General features: G+C 36.1%; 3 protein-coding genes across 6 annotated transcripts; all 3 read right to left on the reverse strand.

Annotated features, from left to right (window-relative positions):
* Window positions 1-1,220: 1,220 nt before the first annotated feature.
* Window positions 1,221-11,456, reverse strand: LOC118741120 (chorion transcription factor Cf2-like). 3 transcript variants are annotated; one of them, XM_036472958.1, is made up of 4 exons: window positions 11,174-11,456; window positions 8,698-9,959; window positions 7,504-7,682; window positions 1,221-2,596 (listed from the first exon to the last, which is right to left on the reverse strand). In XM_036472958.1, the coding sequence occupies exons 2-4, from the start codon at window positions 9,891-9,893 to the stop codon at window positions 2,421-2,423; spliced, it is 1,551 nt and encodes a 516-aa protein (XP_036328851.1). In that variant the 5' UTR covers window positions 9,894-9,959; window positions 11,174-11,456; the 3' UTR covers window positions 1,221-2,420. The 3 variants fall into 3 exon arrangements, with proteins under 3 accessions (XP_036328851.1, XP_036328849.1, XP_036328850.1); XM_036472956.1 differs by having other exon boundaries at window positions 8,698-10,450; XM_036472957.1 differs by lacking the exon at window positions 11,174-11,456 and having other exon boundaries at window positions 7,588-7,682; window positions 8,698-10,630.
* A 2,839-nt stretch (window positions 11,457-14,295) lies between these two features.
* LOC118741121 (60S ribosomal protein L27a) lies at window positions 14,296-15,543 on the reverse strand. 2 transcript variants are annotated; one of them, XM_036472960.1, is made up of 4 exons: window positions 15,525-15,543; window positions 14,923-15,240; window positions 14,566-14,707; window positions 14,296-14,369 (listed from the first exon to the last, which is right to left on the reverse strand). In XM_036472960.1, exons 1-3 carry the CDS (start codon window positions 15,525-15,527, stop codon window positions 14,579-14,581), a joined length of 450 nt encoding a protein of 149 aa, XP_036328853.1. In that variant the 5' UTR covers window positions 15,528-15,543; the 3' UTR covers window positions 14,296-14,369; window positions 14,566-14,578. The 2 variants fall into 2 exon arrangements, with proteins under 2 accessions (XP_036328853.1, XP_036328854.1); XM_036472961.1 differs by having other exon boundaries at window positions 14,334-14,371; window positions 14,574-14,707.
* A 672-nt stretch (window positions 15,544-16,215) lies between these two features.
* Window positions 16,216-16,877, reverse strand: LOC118741122 (39S ribosomal protein L27, mitochondrial-like). The gene is made up of 3 exons (XM_036472962.1): window positions 16,718-16,877; window positions 16,486-16,649; window positions 16,216-16,424 (listed from the first exon to the last, which is right to left on the reverse strand). Exons 1-3 carry the CDS (start codon window positions 16,779-16,781, stop codon window positions 16,221-16,223), a joined length of 432 nt encoding a protein of 143 aa, XP_036328855.1. The 5' UTR covers window positions 16,782-16,877; the 3' UTR covers window positions 16,216-16,220.
* Window positions 16,878-19,644: the final 2,767 nt, after the last annotated feature.

Consider the following 19,644-nt stretch of genomic DNA (forward strand, 5'->3'; position numbering starts at 1 on the left):
AAAATTTACTAAAAAAATATTTATATTAAGAAAAATAATGACTTTAAAACTTAACAAAACTGCATTGTAACTGAGAGAAAGAAAAATATGTTTACAAATTTACTATTTATTACATTTTTTTTTTTCAAAAAATTGTTTTGAATTCTGAAAATCAATAAATATATACAAAACGAAGTATTAAAATATTTTGTGACGTTCAAATATTGAAAATAAGTGTAGCCACAGCCGAACTCCCATTTCTATATATATTTGTGATTTACGATTTAATCAAACAAAAAAAAAATTACGTTTTCACACCAACACTTTTTCTAACGCATAGAAAAAAAAAACGGTGCGCAGTATAAAAATTTTCAAAATCCGATTTCTTTAATAGATATTTCTAAATCTTTTTTCTGAAAAAAAAAATATCTGTAAGAACTTTTTAATAAATCAATCTTTTTAAAAGGATTTGACTATCTTTAAATCTGCAGCACAGATACGAAAAAAGTTATAATATTAGTTAATTTATTTAGAAAATACGTATGTACAAACATGCGAACTGAACCGTTCCGTATTTTGAGATATGGGCCAATTCTTCCTGTGAAAAAAATATTAAACAAACGCGGATGTTTAAAATGCTGATGATTAAAGAAATGCTCATCCCTACATCGTCTTTACAGTAATCCAACTCATAATATTTTGCGATTTACAATTTTAAGATCACATAATTTGCAAACTACATTAAAGAAATACTAAAATTCCGAAAATGGGAGCACACCTGTTGCATATATATTTATGAAAGTATGTAGTACTTGTATATCTCATACAAATCTTAGCAGTTATGTATGTATGTGAAATTTTCGTGAATTTTAAAGTGTTTATTGAGTTTAAAGTATTCACAATTTTATTTTAGGCCAACATGAGTTCCTTATCTTTTAAATGCTAGGTATATTTTATCTGTGGCATTTTGATAAAACAATTTCTCTCCCCAACAATATTTTAACGATGAACGAGCCGTAGGTGTAGTTTAAGATGCCACGCTCTCCTAATTATTTTTAATCCAAAGTCGAACCTTCTAAGGTCACTCAAGTTGTTTTATCAAAATGACACAGATATGTATGTATTTAGTATGTGCGTACAATATCTTTTAAAAAACTATAAATAAAAAAATGATTTAGAAAATCACACAAAAAAAAATACAAGCAAGCAATCTATGTGCAATTCAAAAAAGTGTCCATTTAAGTTCATATCGACGCAGCTCGGTTATGAAACAAGCATAAATTGCATATGTATTTATGTATGTATAAAAATTATAAATATTTAAAATTTTCGCTTTTACAAAATAAATTACAAACCAAAAAATGTACATATGTATGTACGTATGTATAAAACCTAAAATTTCAAGACAATCGTCATTAGCATTAGTTTTACATACATATTTAGGTTAGTTCAATGTTAAAATGTTCAAATACATATAGTATAATAGTTTAATAAACTACATACTCGTACAATTAGACGGTGGGTAATCCCACATTTTCACTAAACTTTAGCTCTAACAGATTCTAGATTTTAGTTATTTACTTTAGTTTATTTTCATTTGTTGTGGTTGTTGTTGTTTACATAAACTCACTTTTTTGCTTTGTGGCATTTTGGTATTTCTCGCTCCTCTTTCCATTCCCGCTCCCACCATTATAATTCGTTTTTTTTTTGTCATTATAATTAACCAGCATTATCTTTCGCTTAGTTACAGCGTTTATTTTGTGTGTGTTTTCTTATTGTTGCTGTAATTTTTTTTAATCATTTGTTGTTTAGGTCTTTTTTTTCTTGTGCATTGCCACCGAAAATATTTGCATAGCGTTTGTTTTTCTACATTTCAATGATTAGCACAAAAACTTTTGCAGTGTGACTTTGTATTTACTTTCGTGTTTTTGTTGTTGTTTTTTTTTTGATTTTCTTTAAGATCTTGCAAATCGTCATATATTTCGCATTTTTATTTGCTGTTCATTTTACGCGCCTATTTCGCAGCCAACAAGAGCCGCCGTGGCCTACTACAAAGCTTGCGACAAGCCTATCGTATCCAGTACAAAGTCGAGCTCTTTGTTTGTTGTACCTTCTAGTGATTGCTGTGGTTGTTGCTGCCGTTGATGTAGTTGGTTTTGTAGTTGATACGGTTGCTGCGGCTGTTGGTATTGTGTCTGTTGTTGCTGTGGATTTATTGATAAGTTGATTGTTGCAAATGCTGTGGTGTTGTTCATAGTTGTTGCTGTTGCTGTTGCCGTTGCTGCTGCAGCTACTGCTGTTGTTGTTGTTGTTTCTGCAGTCATCGCTGTCTCCCCCAACGTTTTGGCCAACATTTCAGCCGTTGGCTTCTTCTCTTCCGCATCACTTAGTCAAAACTATGTTAACAAACGGCCACGGCTCCCTTTGCCAATCGGCCTTCCCTAGAGTGGATGTAACTTGGTCGTATGTACCGTTAAAGCGCTGCGCTGTGTAAAGCGCTTGTCACAGTAGGGGCAGGTATAAGGCTTTTCGCCAGTATGTGTGCGTATATGCTTGGTGAGGTAATCCTTGACACTGAAACGTTTCTCACAGTAGACACAGTGAAAGGGTTTCTCACCTGTAGATTTCCAGTAGAACCATAGCACAGACACACAAACAAAAGATTTGTAGAAGATACGAAGAGAAAGAAAAAGAAAAAAAACTCATGCATTAGTTATAGTGTGTGATAATAAGTTGTATATGCAGTCAGCTGCTTGGCCATGGCCAATGAATGATTTGTTGAACTACCACAGCAACGAGCGCAAAAGCTTAAGCAACAAATATTAATGCATTTTTTGTCTGCTATTCAACAAATCATGACTTTGGCTCTGTTGGCACTTGCAGATAATTTGCCAAATATTTTCAACATTGTTTTTGTAATTATTCAATAAAAAAATGCAGTACAATAGGTTTGATGAGATGGAGGGAAATGCAATATTGTTGTCATGTGGGTGGCGGCTTAGTGGCTGCAATAGGCGGGCAGAAAAAAAAGTTTTGATTATTAAGCGACTGCTTAAAAAATTATCACTTATATATGTTTGCGGCTGCTGGATGTGATCGTCGTCAGCGTCGCTATTATGATGAGCAATTAAGCGTAGTATGATTTTGTTTTTTCGCCTATTCGATTTAAACTAAAAAAGGGTCTGAAAGTGAGATTCGCAATCGCAGCGAGGCTGAATATCTGGGATTCTTGCCTTTCTACATATTTTCCTACAATATAAGACCTTTGCCAAAGCCTTCTCTAGGACATATGCGCATCGCTAGAGTAAGGCCTCACTGAAAGTTATATTCTTCATACTTGGGAGAGTTCTTTTAGAGAATGCTACAATGGCCGCCTTAGAGGTTTTGATATTACGACCCATTTTAGGGCACCAGACTTCGTTTAGTTTAGACCTCTTTGTATTATTTGACGGAGCGTATTCTCGAACTTTCTTCTGGCAATCATTACTAAGCCAATCGCATATCCTTGGCAGCTAATGCCAATATAAGAGAGGATGGGTAGAAGTTCTCCACTACCATGCTAGACAGGAGATATCAGTTTCAGTTTTGAAGCATCTTAGTTTAAATTTTCGTTTCTCTCCCATTCAAAGCCAATTAGTATACAAATAGTTATATAGGCGTACTAGTTGGAATTAAAGCAGCCTGCCTTAGAGTATTAGATCTATTTCTTTATCGATAGTCTTTTCCATTCTTTGTGCGTGATATTCAGAAAAGAATTTAAGTTCAATATAAGAAATTAATGCGGTTGACTTTAATGATTTTGAAATATGTATGCTTCAGAAATATGTGAACCATCCAGTCTCAGGTTTTAGATAAAATTCTGAAATCTACACCTTTTCCAATTGTATTTCAGAAAAGAACAAATGTATTTCAGAAAAGCTCAAATGAATTTCAGACAAGGTCAAATGAATTTCAGAAAAGAGCAAATGTACTTCAGAAAACCTCAAATGTATTTCAGATATTCCAATTGTATTTCAGAAAACCTCAATTGTTTTTCAGAAAAGCGCAAATTTGTTTCAGAAAAAGTGAAATGTATTTCAGATATTCCAATTGTATTTCAGAAAACCTCAAATGTGTTTCAGAAAACCAGAAAAGTATTTCAGAAAAGCGCAAATGTATTTCAGAAATGTGCGCGAGCACAATCTGCTGTAGCATCAGTATCCTTTGCCTGACGAATAACTTCTTCCAAATATTGCAGACGCCTTTCTATTACTCCTCGGCCATTTATCGTAGGAAGTGCCATATTACTTTTTACGGACGATTTAATTTTTGACCATATATTTTCAATCGGATTTAGCGTCGGGGAATATGGTCCTAGACGTAAAAGAGTGGCTGATCCGTTATTGCAAATATGCTCTAGTCCAGAATGGCAGGGTGCATTGTCGCATACAATGACCAAATCCGTCAAATCGTTGCCTAAAGTTCTCCACTTCTCTAAAAGTTCTTTCACCCACTCTGCAGCGCTCTCCTTTTTGAACGAGCCACGACGCGTTTCCATTGATAGCACACCTGATGTGCTTATAGCTCCGATTAGGTGAACGTTTGGTCCTCTTGATGGAGGCAACGTTAAACTTGCTCGCGTTCCAGACCGAGAGCGACCTCTTGTGCGGCGACAAAATAAATTAAAATTTGTTTGATCTATGTACACTATTTGCTTGCCTTGTTGAATAAAGGCACTCAACTTGGTTACAAATTCTGCTCGCTTTTGCTTATTATCCAGCGTATTCATCGTCGCTGGCAAATGGTGTAGCTTTTTAAGGCTAAACATTTTGCCTTCTAGATAATTTGCTGCGGTCGATGTGCAAATGTTTTTTCTTAGCTCCACTTGCACTTTTGTTACGATCTGCTTTAGTGTGATGGTACTTTCTTCTTCCACCCAACGAATTATAACGTCTACCTCATCTTCGGAAAGCTTTTTTTCGTTACCTCCACCCCTTTTATGCGTCTCTATTCTACCAGAATTTACCCAAGTATAGGCAGTTTTATATACAATTCCTAATGACGCTGCCAAACTGCACCAATCTTCACCTCTATTGGCAGCCTCAACAAATCAAATCGGTCTACGTCGTTATATACTGCATAATTCTTCTTCTCCACTACCGTGGTTTCTGCACCAAAAAAGTTACAAATATTAATACAATTGTTCGTTCGTTGGTATATATGTACAGTATCGGCCATATCTATAGCACGCCATTTCAAAGTGATATTGTGTGCCACTTATGTTTATTTATTTATTTTTAAGAATTTTCAATTAAAATTTAGTTCGTTCTCAGACAAACCCCATATATACCCAAGTTTAACAATTTGTAGAAAACTTCAAAAACGTGCAACAAAACTTCACCTAAAATTCAAACTTTTTTCTCGGAAGTGTTAGAATTTTTCTAAACATACAGTTTTATAGTCCAATCAATTTTAGTCTGATAATGAGCAAGTTTCAAGTGGCTAAAGGTTACCGTTGATTTTTTAGAATTTTTTTCGCCAAAGGTGTTGCGGGTTTCTTCCATATACAAATAAATTGAGTTTATTCATTATATGGAAGCCAATGCGGCAAAAAAAATTCTAAAAAATTAACGATAATTCGTAGCCACTTGAAATTTGCACATTATCAGACTAAAATTGCAGGGGCTAAAAAACTGTGTACTAAAACAAATTCTAACATTTCCGAGAAAAAAGTTTGAATTTTAGGTGAAGTTTTGTTGCACGTTTTTGAAGTTTTCTACAAATTGTTAAACTTGGGTATATATGGGGTTTGTCTGAGAACAAACTAAATTTTAATTGAAAATTCTTAAAAATAAATAAATAAACATAAGTGGCACACAATATCACTTTGAAATGGCGTGCTATAGATATGACCGATACTGTATGTATATGCATACCTAAAACATCTCCTCGGCATATTGGACACTTCCTCGTTTGTAAAATAGGATCACTACATTTTACGTGGAATAAATGCCTACATGGAAGCAAACGAAGAACCCGTTGCCGGCGCATGTCGACTCTGCAAATCGCACAATTGTCCTTTAACTCCATTTATGTACGTTAATAAAACCTCGCGATCAAAAATTTCCAGAATAATTATTCACTTCGTTACCGGACTAATAATAATAGCGAATGAGTTTGTTTTTTAATTTTTAGACATTTATCTACAAGCATGTTTCTTTTCTGAAATACATGAGGGTTTCTGAAATACAATTGGTTTTTTCTGAAATACATTTGCCTTTTTCTGAAATACATTTCCACTGTTCTGAAATACAATTGAGGTTTTCCGAAATACAATTGGAATATCTGAAATACAATTGAGGTTTTCTGAAATACATTTGGTCTTTTCTGAAATTGATTTGAGCTCTTCTGAAATACATTTCCACTGTTCTGAAATACAATTGAGGTTTTCCGAAATACAATTGGAATATCTGAAATACAATTGAGGTTTTCTGAAATACATTTGCTCTTTTCTGAAATTCATTTGAGCTTTTCTGAAATACAATTGCTTTTTTCTGAAATACAGTTGGAAAAGGTGTAGTGCTACTTTGACTTTAAACCCCAAAATCGAAATATTTAGATAACTTCGCCTTTAATGCCAAAGGCCTAATCTACTTTTTTTAAGATATGTGTTCGATCCGAATTTTAGGTTTTTAGCTAATGGTACTTTAAAAGAAAGCACTTCGAAAAAACATCACACTTATTTCTTACATTTTACTTAATTTTTCTATGTAGCCAAGTAGAAAACCTAACCTAAGCTTCACAGATCTATTCAGCGCTGGTAACATCAATTTTTTAGCCAATAAATAAAGTAGAAATGGGAACATTTGTTGATAAAATTTTCGATTGCAAAATGCCTTTAACCCGAAATAACTCTGAATTTGCTCATTTCAATTTTTCTTCAAGTCATAGTATTCAATTTCTTCCAAAAGATTCTCTACTCTAATCCTAATTAAAGCCTAAATAATCAGTTTTAATTTTTCATTTATATACATACGTATGTGCATATGTAAGTATGGGGAAAATGCTTCTGCTGTACGCAATAATAGCTCATCATAAAGTACTGTTTTGCTTATATTTTTAGTTTTTTCTTTAGCAATGCATATGAGCAAACGATGAGATGGAATTTATTGTTTGTCATTGCGTAAGCATTTTTTATCTAAGATAAATGAAAATAATATGCATTCCAGATATACAAAATACATATTGATTGCTTTTGAAGTAATTATTACGACATACATAAGTATGTATGTACTATATATTTTCTATTTCTGGTAATAGTATTCAGAAAAAGAATAACAAATACACTGCATTTAGCTGAGCTGAGAATAGTTTGATTTGTTTTTGCTTAATTTTGTGATTTGATTTTTAATCGGTTTTGTTGTTTGATTTTGTTTTGAGTGAAATTGATTGATTGATTGAACTGAGTTGAGCTGATTGACTGATTGATTGGTGGATTTACTGACTGATTGATTGATTTTTTCAAAATATACTATATTCTCTCACCCGTGTGAGTTGTTAAATGTTTGTTCAGGTAGTCCTTTACAGTGAATTGCCTGCCACAATATCCACATCTAAAGGGTTTCTCACCTGTATGAATGCGCGTGTGCTGTTTGAGGGTGTTCGATTGGGTGAATGACTTGCCGCAGTAGGAGCACGAGTAGGGGCGTTCTTTAGGCGTGACGCTGCGTAGGCGTAAACGAAGTTGTTTAACAGATAGAAAACAGAATAGAAATTAGTTAATTATTCATGACAATTCATTTGAGAAACAAACACTTAGATTAATAGTTAAAACTAGGGCTGTGCGATTATTCGATTACTCGAGCAAGTTGGTTAATCAATTATTCGGTTAATCAATTACTCGAGTAATCAAGATTTTGATTACTCAAAACGATAATTAATCGAGTTACTTGAAATATGATTACTCAAAAAAAATAATTTTGCTCGTTAAAAGAGTTTGCTTTGGAAAATGCTTATTTTCTTTTTTACATTCTGTATATGAAAAAAATTTTTTGTTTTTATTTTTGAAAACAGAAACGTTGTTTTCAAAGTATCAAGGAACTTTAGCTACTTTATACATATGTAAAGAGTTGAAATGTTGATTACTCATTTTACTCGAAATTTTGATTAATCATAAAGCAAATTACTCAAATATTTTTGTTTTTAGTTAATCAAAAATCTTGATTACTCGAGTAACTGAACTTTTGAGTAATCATAATTTCCAATTAATCGAATAATTGAGTTATTTACTTTATGATTAATTAAAATTTTGAGTAATCAATTAATCGCACAGCCCTAATAGACACACATTGGCTGCATTTCTTTATTCATTCTGAACGTTTGGAATAAACTTTTTTGTTTATTTATTCTTAAGAACGTTCCTGATGATATGTTGACGTATATTTCAAAAGCATTCTGTTTATTCCGGCTGTGAAATGGGATTATCCGGAATGTATAAAGAAACGCTGCCATTGAGAAGCTAAGTACGAAATTTCCGGGCATTGAAAAATAAAAATCCATTAGACTTGCTATCTGATTTTTGGTTCCGATAGATTCATATTTACATACATGTGTTTCTAAATTTTAATAGACTTATCGGATAGACGGATTAGCGAAATTTCGTACAAAGCATTCTACATAAATAACCAAATTTTAAATTATCTAAAAATATAAGATATAATATTAAAGTGCAATGATTACTCTGCTTGGCCTGTATGTATTTTACGGTGCATCGCCAATGTGCCGGGCGTCTTAAAGGTTTTCGGACATTCCGGGCATTTGTGGCGCACTTTGTTTACCAATGTCGTGGAAGCTCCGGTGCTGGCGGCTGCTGTGCCAGTCGCATTTGCCAGGGCTCCGGCTGTAGCTGATGCGGTGCTTACTACTACGCTCGTAGCACCAGCTGGCTGCTGAATGGTGTACACGGGCACTGCGGCCGGATCTATATCACCGTTGCCATCGCTAATGCCAAGCGGTTCTTCCTTGATTATCACACGTGGATGGCCCTCTGTGCTGCCATTGCTGCCTTTGTTCAATTTTACAGTTAGAGGTGGTACTTTTAATTGAGTTTGCTGCTGCTGATTTTGCTGTGCCTGTGCCGCTTGTTGTTGCGTTTGTGCATGCGATTGCGCCTGTCCGGCCTGCTGTCGTTGCTGATCAAGCAAATCTGGTTGCGGCTGCCTTTGACGATCGAGTAAATCTGGCTGCTGTTGTTGTTGCCGTTGTTGTTGTTGCTGCTGTTGTTGTTGCCGTTGTTGTTGTTGCTGCTGCTGTTGTTGCTGATGTTGTTGCTGCTGCTGGCGCTGCTGTTGCTGTTGCTGATTCTGCCTTGAGTTCAATTCTTCTGGTGGTATAGTATTCATTTCTTCAGGCGGCATCGAAGGCATCTCTTCTGGTGTTTGGGGTGGTTCAGGCTGATCCATGTACGGCGGCTGCTGAGCTGCAGTCATATTGGAGGCAGTGCATACAGAGCCACAGTGCATGCACTTGAATTCATCGCCTTCGTGCAAGGTCACTGATGAAATACCATAAATGCCACATGCCATGCAGCGCGCTAGAAAAGCCGTGGTTTGATGTACGATACGGTGGTGTTCATCTAGCTCCTGCGCCGAACCAAACTTCTCCTCACAACTCAAGCAGGGATACTCAATTTTCATAGGATCCGAGACTGGTACGTTCGGCTGTGGAACACCGCCTAGCAAGAGCCCACCGGCACCACCGATGCCACCACCGCCACCAATCATGCCAGCTGATATGCCGTGGCACAACTGCATATGCTCCTGAGCGTGTTGTGGTCGCTCAAATTGCTGACCACACATCGGACAAAAGCTTGCCGATGTAATAACGCCACCATCCATGGCCAGGTTGGGTAGGAAAGATGATTTTAATGTATCCATGGCACTGACTGCAGATGTGCCCGAGGATGACTGTGCTGTGGTCGTTGGTCGGCACAGCCGCAGTTCCTGCGCAGTAGAGGACGATTTCAACATAATTTCATGAAACAATGGCAGCGGTTCAAGCAATGCAAAAATGACCTTACAACAAAAAATAATGCGTTATAGCACAAAAGCACAATTAGAAGCGTTGAATCGTTCACAATATAGTGACGTAGGCGAGGCAAGGGCATATGTGGTCAATAAGCGCGCAACTGTATGCGAGAGCACCTAAGTATTTGTTTTCCCCCGTTTACCTACAGCAGTAGCTTGCGATTGACGCGCGGCAAAGTCTTTTTTGCGTTTAAATAAAGAGCAAAGTGTTAATTAGCGTAGACGATTTTCAACTTCAACAATGGTTTTCCAATCGTCTTTCGTTTTACAATGATTTTTTGCATTTTCAGCAATTATCTCTTTGACTCCTACTCTATATCACTGTTTCTCCCCCGTTCACGCTATCATCCTTCCACGACCTTTTTTCGTTTGCCGTTGTCTGTCGTCGCTACCTTGAATCATGGTCGCTACCAATTCCAATTTCGAAATTTCACTTTTTCTTCACTTTCGCATTTTCGGACGCAGTTTTGTCACTGCTCCGCGTTTATGCTTCTTTTATGGCGACAACTGCTGTTGCTGTCGCTGTACACTCATGAACCAACGACTACAGATCACCTAATCAGCCATCGTTGTATTTGTAATCGATTTTCAGAAAAAAGTTTTCGTAGCGTTTTTGACGTTTTTCGGGTTTGTTTACATCGTCTTCTACCTCTTCGTAGTGATTTTTTAGCGATTGAATGTGTTTTCTGCAGCGATTTTAATTATAAATTTTGGTTTATTACATATTTATGATATAAAATAAAGTGCTGTGTGGTCGGAACAAGTTTGTGCGTATGTTTGGTTTGCCAAAAGGCGTAAATTTGCGTGAAAAGTGGGTGCACGTTTGTGGCCAGAACGGTGGCATTGAAAAATCGACCCGTGGTAATGATATGCGATTGTAAAACACTTTCAATCATGAAAACCATATTTTATGAACTTTTTTTGCTAATTGTCATCAAGTTTCACTTTGTATATTTTATAATAAATACCGATTTAATCGCACTCAATCACCGCGCCTTTTTCGTTTTCTTTGTTTGTTTTCATTCTTAGGCAGATGTCAAAAACACTCAGAAATATACTTTTTTCTTGCTTCTTTGATTAGGTGATCTTGTATTTTTGGTTCATGTTTGCGACTGATGTCCCACACTTACATACAGACGGGATCGTCGAAGATTTTCCACACACTTCCTTCAAGCTATTTGATGCGCCTACAAAGTGATGAAATCGGTTTTCATCCTCCCTGCACTTCTTTTTGATATCACTTTTATGCTTTTGATTTGATTTTTGCCCTTGAGTAGCTAAAAAGCGCAAATCGCTGATGCAAATTGAATATTGAATACACCAGAAAGTGAAAATCTCTGAAAACTTTCTGGGTTCTTTTTTGGGCTGCCAAAAATAAGTATTGCCAGTCAAAAATAAGAAAATGGAGGTGCAGTAAAATGCGAGAATGTAGCCACGATCCATGGTACAATAAAAACAGGTAGAAGCCAAATTGACATCAAACCTACAAAAGTCAAAGTTTTCGGGAGAGTAAAAATAAAAATGAGCGTGTGTAAGGAAAAATAAAAAAATACATTTCACTGGTTGACGTTTTTAAGTATATTTGAAGTTTATTCTTATTTATTTATTTTCTTTAGTTAAAATTTGATAAAACGTGTATGTTGTTTTCTGTTTTTGTTTTATGAGTTGCAGTGTTGTTGGAGGGACTTTTCGGCATAAGGGTCATAGGAACAGCACTTGGCTTCAAACGTGCCTTTCCTGTACCTCCCGGTGTATTTGTGGAATCTACTTCTTTAAAATGTTTAACGCACAGCAAGGCATTTCACTGCCGCTCTGCCCACAGCTGCTTTCGCAACGTTCCTTACGCGAAGGACATTGAGGCACGTTAAATAATTAGTGGTATCTGCCTTATATTTAACACCACATAAAACACAACGCTTCAGGTGTTGCATTTTTAACACATACACTAAGTATAAACCGCACAACACTACAAAAATTTAAATGCAAATTAAAATTTGTTATTAACGAACATTCAAAAAAAAACAACGATATGACATTCAAAGCGTAACGAAATATAGGAAATAAAATAAAATCAAGTTGAAGTTTAAAGGTTTGGTTCTCATGAGAGCAACGTCATTTTGGCTTCTACCTGTATTTATGTGCCTTGGCCACGATCCAGAAAATAAAGGTCGCGCCATTCGCGGACCGCTAACCCTCTCTTCGTCGATTTGACAGCATCCACCCAATCGCTGACGTCATAAAATACTTTTGTTTACATTCACTGTTGCCAACTTGATGCTTTTCGAACCAAATTTAGTGGGTATTCAAAACGCGAAAATTTATGAGTTTTGTGCTTGGTGCGTGTTTGGTGCTTTTGTTTTTAGTTTGAAGACACCAAATTAGAAAATCTTAAAAAAATGTAAGCAAAATTTATAGCAATCGTAAGTGTGGTAAGCAATTTTACAAAAATTTAAACAAAATCATGGCACAGTGACAATCAAATATGTGACAAAGAAATATGTGGCAGCACCTTCAATCATGCCAGAAGAAATCGACCGTTGTGCAAGAAACATTGGCCCGTAGTCATAGTCAAAATAAAGTCGACTTTAAAGTTAGTTGCAGCTTTTTTGACAGATATCCCATTGAAAATTATGTCAAAAAGCTGCAACTAACTTTAAAGTCGACTTTATTTTGACTATGACTACGGGCCATTGATTTTTGAATCGGCGTCCTTACAATAAAATTATGTATTCATATAAAGTACATAAAATACATCAATACAAATTTGGTGCTTTTTCAAAGTTAAAACTTGAAACTTGGCAACACTGCCTTTTGGTCGATGTTTCCTCTTTTTCTTGTCGAGTTCGTCTTGCTCTCTCATTCTGGTATTTTTTGACGTCACGGCCAGTTGCTCCCAGCTCGATTGGCGCAATCTTGTATTCTATCATTCTTGTCTCATTCTGGTATTTTTTGACGTCACGGCCAGTTGCTCTCAGCTCGATTGGCGCAATCTTGTATTCTATCATTCTTGGAATGTAGCCTACAAAGACTCTAATTATCAAATGAAAAATCATTTGTTGGACAAAAACAGGGAAAAAAGTTTTAAATAATAAAAATAAATAAACATCAGGAAATTATACCACGATTTGTATTAACAAATAAAAAGAAAAGTTAAAAAAAGAAGTGTTGAATTATTACAAATATTTAGGCACATGTATCGCCCTGCGCGATGCACGCAGGGTTGTGTTTGTCATCTTTTTTGTATTTAGAATATGAAGGGCCCCCTTTAAGACCCTACACACGCATTGATATTTCGGCCAACCAGTTGACCAACCTACTTAACGAACAACACATGTTTAAGTTAATGCGCCTTTAAAAAATTAAATCGCATTTAGGTTGCCAACTTGTCTACATACAGAGCAACAAGTTGACCAATTTGCCTCAAAATCAAAAGTTTTTGATTTTTCTCTAACCTGACGAACAACTTAACGAAGGTTTGCCTACACACGGCTTATTTACCACCAACTTCTAGCGGCTGGCCAACTGGCACTTTTGAAAAATAATATTTCAATACATTTTTGTAAAATCCTTTCGCACGTACTTCTTTTTCTCAACTAAAATTTTCTAATTTCTATAGTTTATGCAACCGATTTATCTTACTATGGCATTGGACTTTCGCTTTAGGAATGTGTTAATGGGAAGAATTAGAAAGAATGGCACCTTTATGTTTCTATTTCACTTTTTTAATCCTCAATATGGCACTTCATAGCTATGTACAATTGGCCCTGGCTCCGATAGTGTCGATGCGAGCTGTACCTTGGGTGGAGCCCGGTTCGATTCATCAGTGTATTTTTACTTTGAAGAATCTTGAATTATCTCGTCTGGGACCAACGTAAAACTACAAGCCCCTTCATTTGTTAAAAACAAAGGCACTTACCACAAAGAAACAAGTGAACCGCTCATCATTTTCCATAGATCCGATCCATCTTTACGCTTTACATTGTGGCTAGACCCAGATTCAGCTATATTTTTAACTTTTATGATGAAGACAATGCTATGCCCTGAAATACATAGTGCCCAACCTTTTACTAGTAATCCGTTGTAGGAAGCTGCATCCAGTAGTACGGTAAAAACCAAATTTTTTCTTACTACTGTTTAGAAGGCTGTATTAGTACAAGCTGGCAATTGTTTGAAATCCGACCCCCGCCCGCCCCATAATTCGCATACAACTTTGCAATTCTTATTGAATAAACTATCACGTAATTTTTTTTTAAATTTTTGTAATTCTATTTTTATTGTAAAAACCATACGTTTGATGTTTCATGTACGTTTTATTGGAAACAGGACCTAAACACAAAAACTTGTATATTATAAAATTCATTCCAAGTATCAATGCTAGGTGTTTAACCCAAAAAATTGGTTTTTGTTCCTCAAATACTCAGTTCAGTTATGGTAGCACGAAAGTCATTCAGCAAAAGTCTGACGCATAAGCTAACTCGTCACTGTATTTGAGAAGCTTCCAATACATGAAATAAATATTTACCTTAAAATTAAAATTAAGCTCTCAACAAGCAGACACCACCAGCGCTCTTGATTTTGTCTTCAGCCTTTTTCGAAAAGTATTTGGCCTTAACAATAACGGGCTGCTTAGGCAAATGTCCACGACCCAACAATTTGTAGTAACCCTACAAGATATAAAATATGTTTAGTACAATCATCCCAAAATTCCTTATAATGTACATATAAATCATTTTAGGTTAAAATTTCTGCTTAATCTGAAAGGCTTTCGCTACATGGGGAGAGCAATTGTACGGTCGCATTCAGTCCGCCCGACGCCTTGGAATGTATCTTCATGTTTGGCAGAAATTCTACATACAATTTTTAAGGAAGAGATACTTACGAATTGCACCAAATCGATGACGGGTGCCTTGTTGCTCTTCTCTTTTTGCAGTTCAGCTAATTTATCAGCTCCAACCAGCGACCACAATTTGTCCAAATTGATTGTTGGGCAGAATTTGTGTTGGCGACGCAAGTGAAAGTTTCTCATACCAACTTTACCGAAGTAACCGGGATGGTATTTGTCGAAGTTGATGCGGTGATGGTGCATACCACCAGCGTTACCGCGACCACCAGGATGCTTGCGGTGCTTGCCAATACGACCATGTCCGTGGCTTACATGACCACGCAGCTTTCTGGTCTTCTTTCTTTTGATGTTCGACTGTAAATTAAAGAAAAAAATATTTATTTTCGAATTACACACGTGTTTGGATGTTAGTACACCACCAAGTTTACAGTGGCAGTCACAATTATTTTTTTGAGGTTAGGTCGTGTAACAACACAAAAATGTAACTTTTGCTATTCACACTACAACAACGCTTTGCACTTTGGATATTTACTTCATTGTATTTTAATATAAAGTCTCCTACGTTCAAAATTGCATCTTAATTTATGCAAAAAATGAAGCAAATTGTGACTACTAAGCACACTTCGACGTCCACTCACCATCTTGAAACTTTTCGAAAGAAAGAAGTAAACGAAGTTGGCTGCAAATGTTGGCTGTCATCTGGATCACGTCAAGAAAGTGCGCTATTCGATACATCCACTTACAAGGTTGCATTTCATAGCACTTATAAAGATAAGTGCCTCACTCAGTCGCGGTACGGTACAATATCGTACGATATACGTTGCTTAATACGCTATGAATTAGTGGCACTAAAAAAATGATTGTATTATAGTACACTGCGGCACAACAATTGTAAGTAATTATTTAGGGTACTGTTACGATTTTGAAGGCCGCCTACACAGAAAGTGGGGGTTATAATCCTTTCATCGGCGTAGCCAGAATGAAATTTAGGGGAGGCCTCGACCCTATTAAGCTCGCATTTCAGGGTACTATTTTATATATATATAAGGAAAATTTTAAAGTTAGGGGAGATCGAGCACCCCCTGCCCCTACCTGGCTACGCCCATTAATCCTTTTACAAAAAATTCAACTCCGCTATTTTCAAACAGCTCACAAGGGGTCTGTGAGGGGTACCTTTTCATAAAGCGCGTTCTATTATCTTCCTTTAGAGCAGGTTTGGCAGGCCACGCTCCCGCCCCCTCCGCCACTACCACAAAATCGTTGCACAAATAACTAAATATTTCCCATTATCTATTTTCGTACATCGTATTCAACAACAAAAAAGCCCGAAACATTTAAACCTCCTCTATTAAGCGAAAACGCTGATGCTGTGGTTCTGTAATAACATTGAAAAATTTCTTATAAATCGTTTGGCCCTCGCGCCCAGCGTAGTTTCGCTGTACCCAGGTGTGATCCCAATTTGGATCCAATCGCTCGCATGTCACATATACTCGCCCATGTTCCATGGCATACAGCGTACCATTTCGTCCAAAACCAACCTGGAGAAACATTTTATTTACTTAATCAGCTTAACCAATATATTTTTCGAATTTTACATACATTCATGCCAGGATGAAAACGAGTTGTTAGTTGTGTCGTAAGCAATGTACCCTGTGAGACCCAATGTCCATCCTGAACACGCCAGCCGCGATGTTTTGGCCGTGGATGCCCCTTCTTGTTGCGCGTGCTGCCTCCAGTCTTTTTACTGGCGTTACGTATGGTCGCTGCAAAATAAAAAAAAAAGAGTTCCATAAATATGCCTATAAACGGCAATATTCCATTTATTTCTCACTCAATAAAGACTGATCCCCTTTGAGACTTTGCAGTGATAACTTTTGCATTATTGTAAAGGACATTGTTACTAATTTTAATTAACCAATCTGTGGTATTATCCAGAACTCCGTAAAATCTAAAAAAAAACTTTGTCACTATCAGCTGTTAGGGTTCGAACATCCCTTAGTACCCGATAACTCACTTTATACATTCCAAAGTACTCGTGGTATCGAATACTTTTCAGATATTATCGATTGTTGGTTTTTTTGCAGCATCGTCCAAAAATATAGAAGCAAGTATCGATAGCGTTCAATTCACTACTAAAAGCGCAGTTACCCACGAACGTAAAAACGGAGAACGTGTCAGCTGACACGATCTATCTTATGGGATCTGCGTGTTAACAAAAACTCACCACCGCATGACCGTGACGTAGACGTTGCTTCTCTCTCTTTCTATCAACAGGATAATTGATATCTTTCTACGTACTTCTACGCTACGCTACGTACACGTTCGTGGGTAACCGCGCTCTAAGATATTATACATAACTGACTGAATTGGTTTGACTGTTGAAGATATCGCGTTTTATTAATTGCGAGTGGGCAATGAGTGTGATTTATGTAAATACATACAGAAAGAGTAAACAAATACAACGTAAGATAAAAAATTTGTTTCAGATCATTAAAATCATCGATAAACACATTAAATATGAGGATTTCAAATGGAGGAAGCTTCATGCAGCTTCAAGCGAAATTCGTGCGTTGAGTACAAACAAATCTCACTTAGCACTGTTAGGGCCAGTTTTTCAGTGCCAGTTTAAACTTAGATTAATATTACGTTTAAATTGACCCCATTTAACTTGTTAAATGAAACAGAGCTTTTTGGAAAACACAATCGTGCGCATTGAACATTTGGAGTTAACTTTGACGGGTTGTTTGATTACCAATTTGTTTTTGCTTCAATTTGTTTTGTGCGAATGTCTGCTTCATGATATTAACGCATACGGATTACTTAGAGACTTCAAAATGTTTAGTTTGTGTACACTATTTATCCCTGCGTACGATGAGACCTCATGGAAAATAACTAATTACCGCCTTGGCCTCTTTTTTGGCGGGTAGACATGTATACAATTTTGAAATTTTTTGATAATTTTTAATTTCTAATATTTTTCAGATTAATTTTTTGAACGTTGGCGTGTCAAATGAAATGGTTTTCAAACGAGTTAAATGATTTAACTGGTTAATTTTCCAACAACAATTGCGTGCGATTTAACTTGTTTATGAAGATATTTTGTTCATTTAACTGCTTCAAGCCCATTTATGTTTAGCTCGTCAATTTGAACGTAGTATAAGTAAACTGAGTTTAAATTGAATAGCTGGCTGACATTTGATTGGCTGATTTTAGTTTAAACCAGCCAGATCGGGCGTTCAAACTTACTTTAAACCACTACCGTGCATTGAAAAACTGGCCCTTGGCTTTTGTTTGTGCTTCCACTTCAATAGCCGTCATCGATTCGCCAACAGTTCGCGAATGACGAAACGAACGAACTCAATGAGGTACAACCAAAAGTCGCTATCGTCCATCCTTGCTAGCTAACTTTGTTGTTGCTTTCTATTGCAAAAATTTTCGTTAAGCGACCGGAACTCACATATAGCGAGCGGAGAAGTGGCGAATTGATGATATTTCATAGAACTCAACCGAAATACGTACAGTTAAAGCTGATCTCCGATGTGGAGAAATACCAAATCCAATTGCATGCGCTTTCGAGCAGAAAATTTAACTATTCAATTCTGCTTACTTTTTTAGTACTGAGTAGTATCACACTTTCCGTCCGATACCGAAAGTAAAACTTGGTATCGATACCACATAGCAAGTCTTGAGTTTCGAACCCTATCAGCTGCTCCCCGGCAGGACTGCCATCATTTTTATTTTTTATCCGAATTTTTTCAGCGGCTGAAAATGCACTCGAAAGTAACGGCATAGCAAATCTAATTTCTATTAAAATTCATATATGTATTTTTAAATTAATTTACTGAAATATTTTATTAAAATTATGGATACAGAACAAGGTACATTGAACAGGTAGTATCAGTAGAGCAGCTGATTTGATTTATTTTCAAATTATTTGGTCTCGAAAATGTCAAATATTTTTAATTTTTTCTCACAAAAATTCTGAATTGTTAAAATCCATTTGCATGTGAAACCTTTTCCCATACAAAACAAGCGATTGAATAGCAGCTTTTGGAACGTTCGCCCAACTCGGCAGCACGACCGCTGATTACTGGGCCTTGCAAAGGATGGATCAATGCTTCGAGAAGCAAACAAATTTACTAGGAAAGAAAGTTGCATCAATTTTTATTTTTTCCAATTTCAATTTTTTATTTTTTATAATTTTTTGTATTTTGAACAGTTTTTGACACTTTCGATACCAGAAGCAACAACAAAATACACGCAAATGTTGTTTTTGCTCTACTGATACTACCTGTTATACGAATTAAGGAAATTTCAATATTTTAATACCTAACAAATGAGCAAAAATATATATTTGAGTGAAGTTATATTAAGTTGTTTGGCTTAAAGTGTGTTTGCATTGTTCAACTTTGCGTTCAACATTTGCGTTCAACTCAGCGCAGGGTTGCACGAAAAAAAGTTGAATGGCTAAAAATATCAAAATATGAAAAAATATCAAAATATTCGCCATAAAAAGGTGTTTGCATTGTTCAACTTTGCATTCAACTTTTGGTTGAATGGCCTTTCAACTAATCGCTTTCAACAAAGTTGGTCGCCAGCCAACATTTAGCCATTCAACTTTTTTTTCCTGCAACCCTGCGTTGAGTTTAACGCAATTGTTGAACGCAAAGTTGAATAATGCAAACACTGCTTTAGTAATATGCAAATGATTATTGTTACGATTATCCTCGAAACCTTGAGGGATTTCCCAAATAGACT

Source organism: Rhagoletis pomonella, unplaced genomic scaffold, assembly GCF_013731165.1.
Source record: "Rhagoletis pomonella isolate Grant_MI unplaced genomic scaffold, Rhpom_1.0 Rhpom_scaffold_00006, whole genome shotgun sequence".
NCBI classification, from domain to species: Eukaryota; Metazoa; Arthropoda; class Insecta; order Diptera; family Tephritidae; genus Rhagoletis; species Rhagoletis pomonella.

Excerpts from the sequence above, each read along its gene's own strand:
- LOC118741120 (XM_036472956.1), bottom strand. The coding sequence starts at position 9,986 with ATGTTGAAATCGTCCTCTACTGCGCAGGAACTGCGGCTGTGCCGACCA. Across the intron at positions 7,683-8,697 it reads ATACATACAGGCCAAGCAGA|CGTCACGCCTAAAGAACGCC; the intron begins GTAATCATTGCA and ends ACGCCTACGCAG. Across the intron at positions 2,597-7,503 it reads ACATTTAACAACTCACACGG|GTGAGAAACCCTTTCACTGT; the intron begins GTGAGAGAATAT and ends GGAAATCTACAG.
- LOC118741121 (XM_036472960.1), bottom strand. Across the intron at positions 14,708-14,922 it reads TCATCGATTTGGTGCAATTC|GGTTACTACAAATTGTTGGG; the intron begins GTAAGTATCTCT and ends TATATCTTGTAG.
- LOC118741122 (XM_036472962.1), bottom strand. The coding sequence starts at position 16,781 with ATGTCCTTTACAATAATGCAAAAGTTATCACTGCAAAGTCTCAAAGGG. Across the intron at positions 16,650-16,717 it reads AGGGGATCAGTCTTTATTGA|CGACCATACGTAACGCCAGT; the intron begins GTGAGAAATAAA and ends TTTATTTTGCAG. Across the intron at positions 16,425-16,485 it reads GTTTTCATCCTGGCATGAAT|GTTGGTTTTGGACGAAATGG; the intron begins GTATGTAAAATT and ends ATGTTTCTCCAG.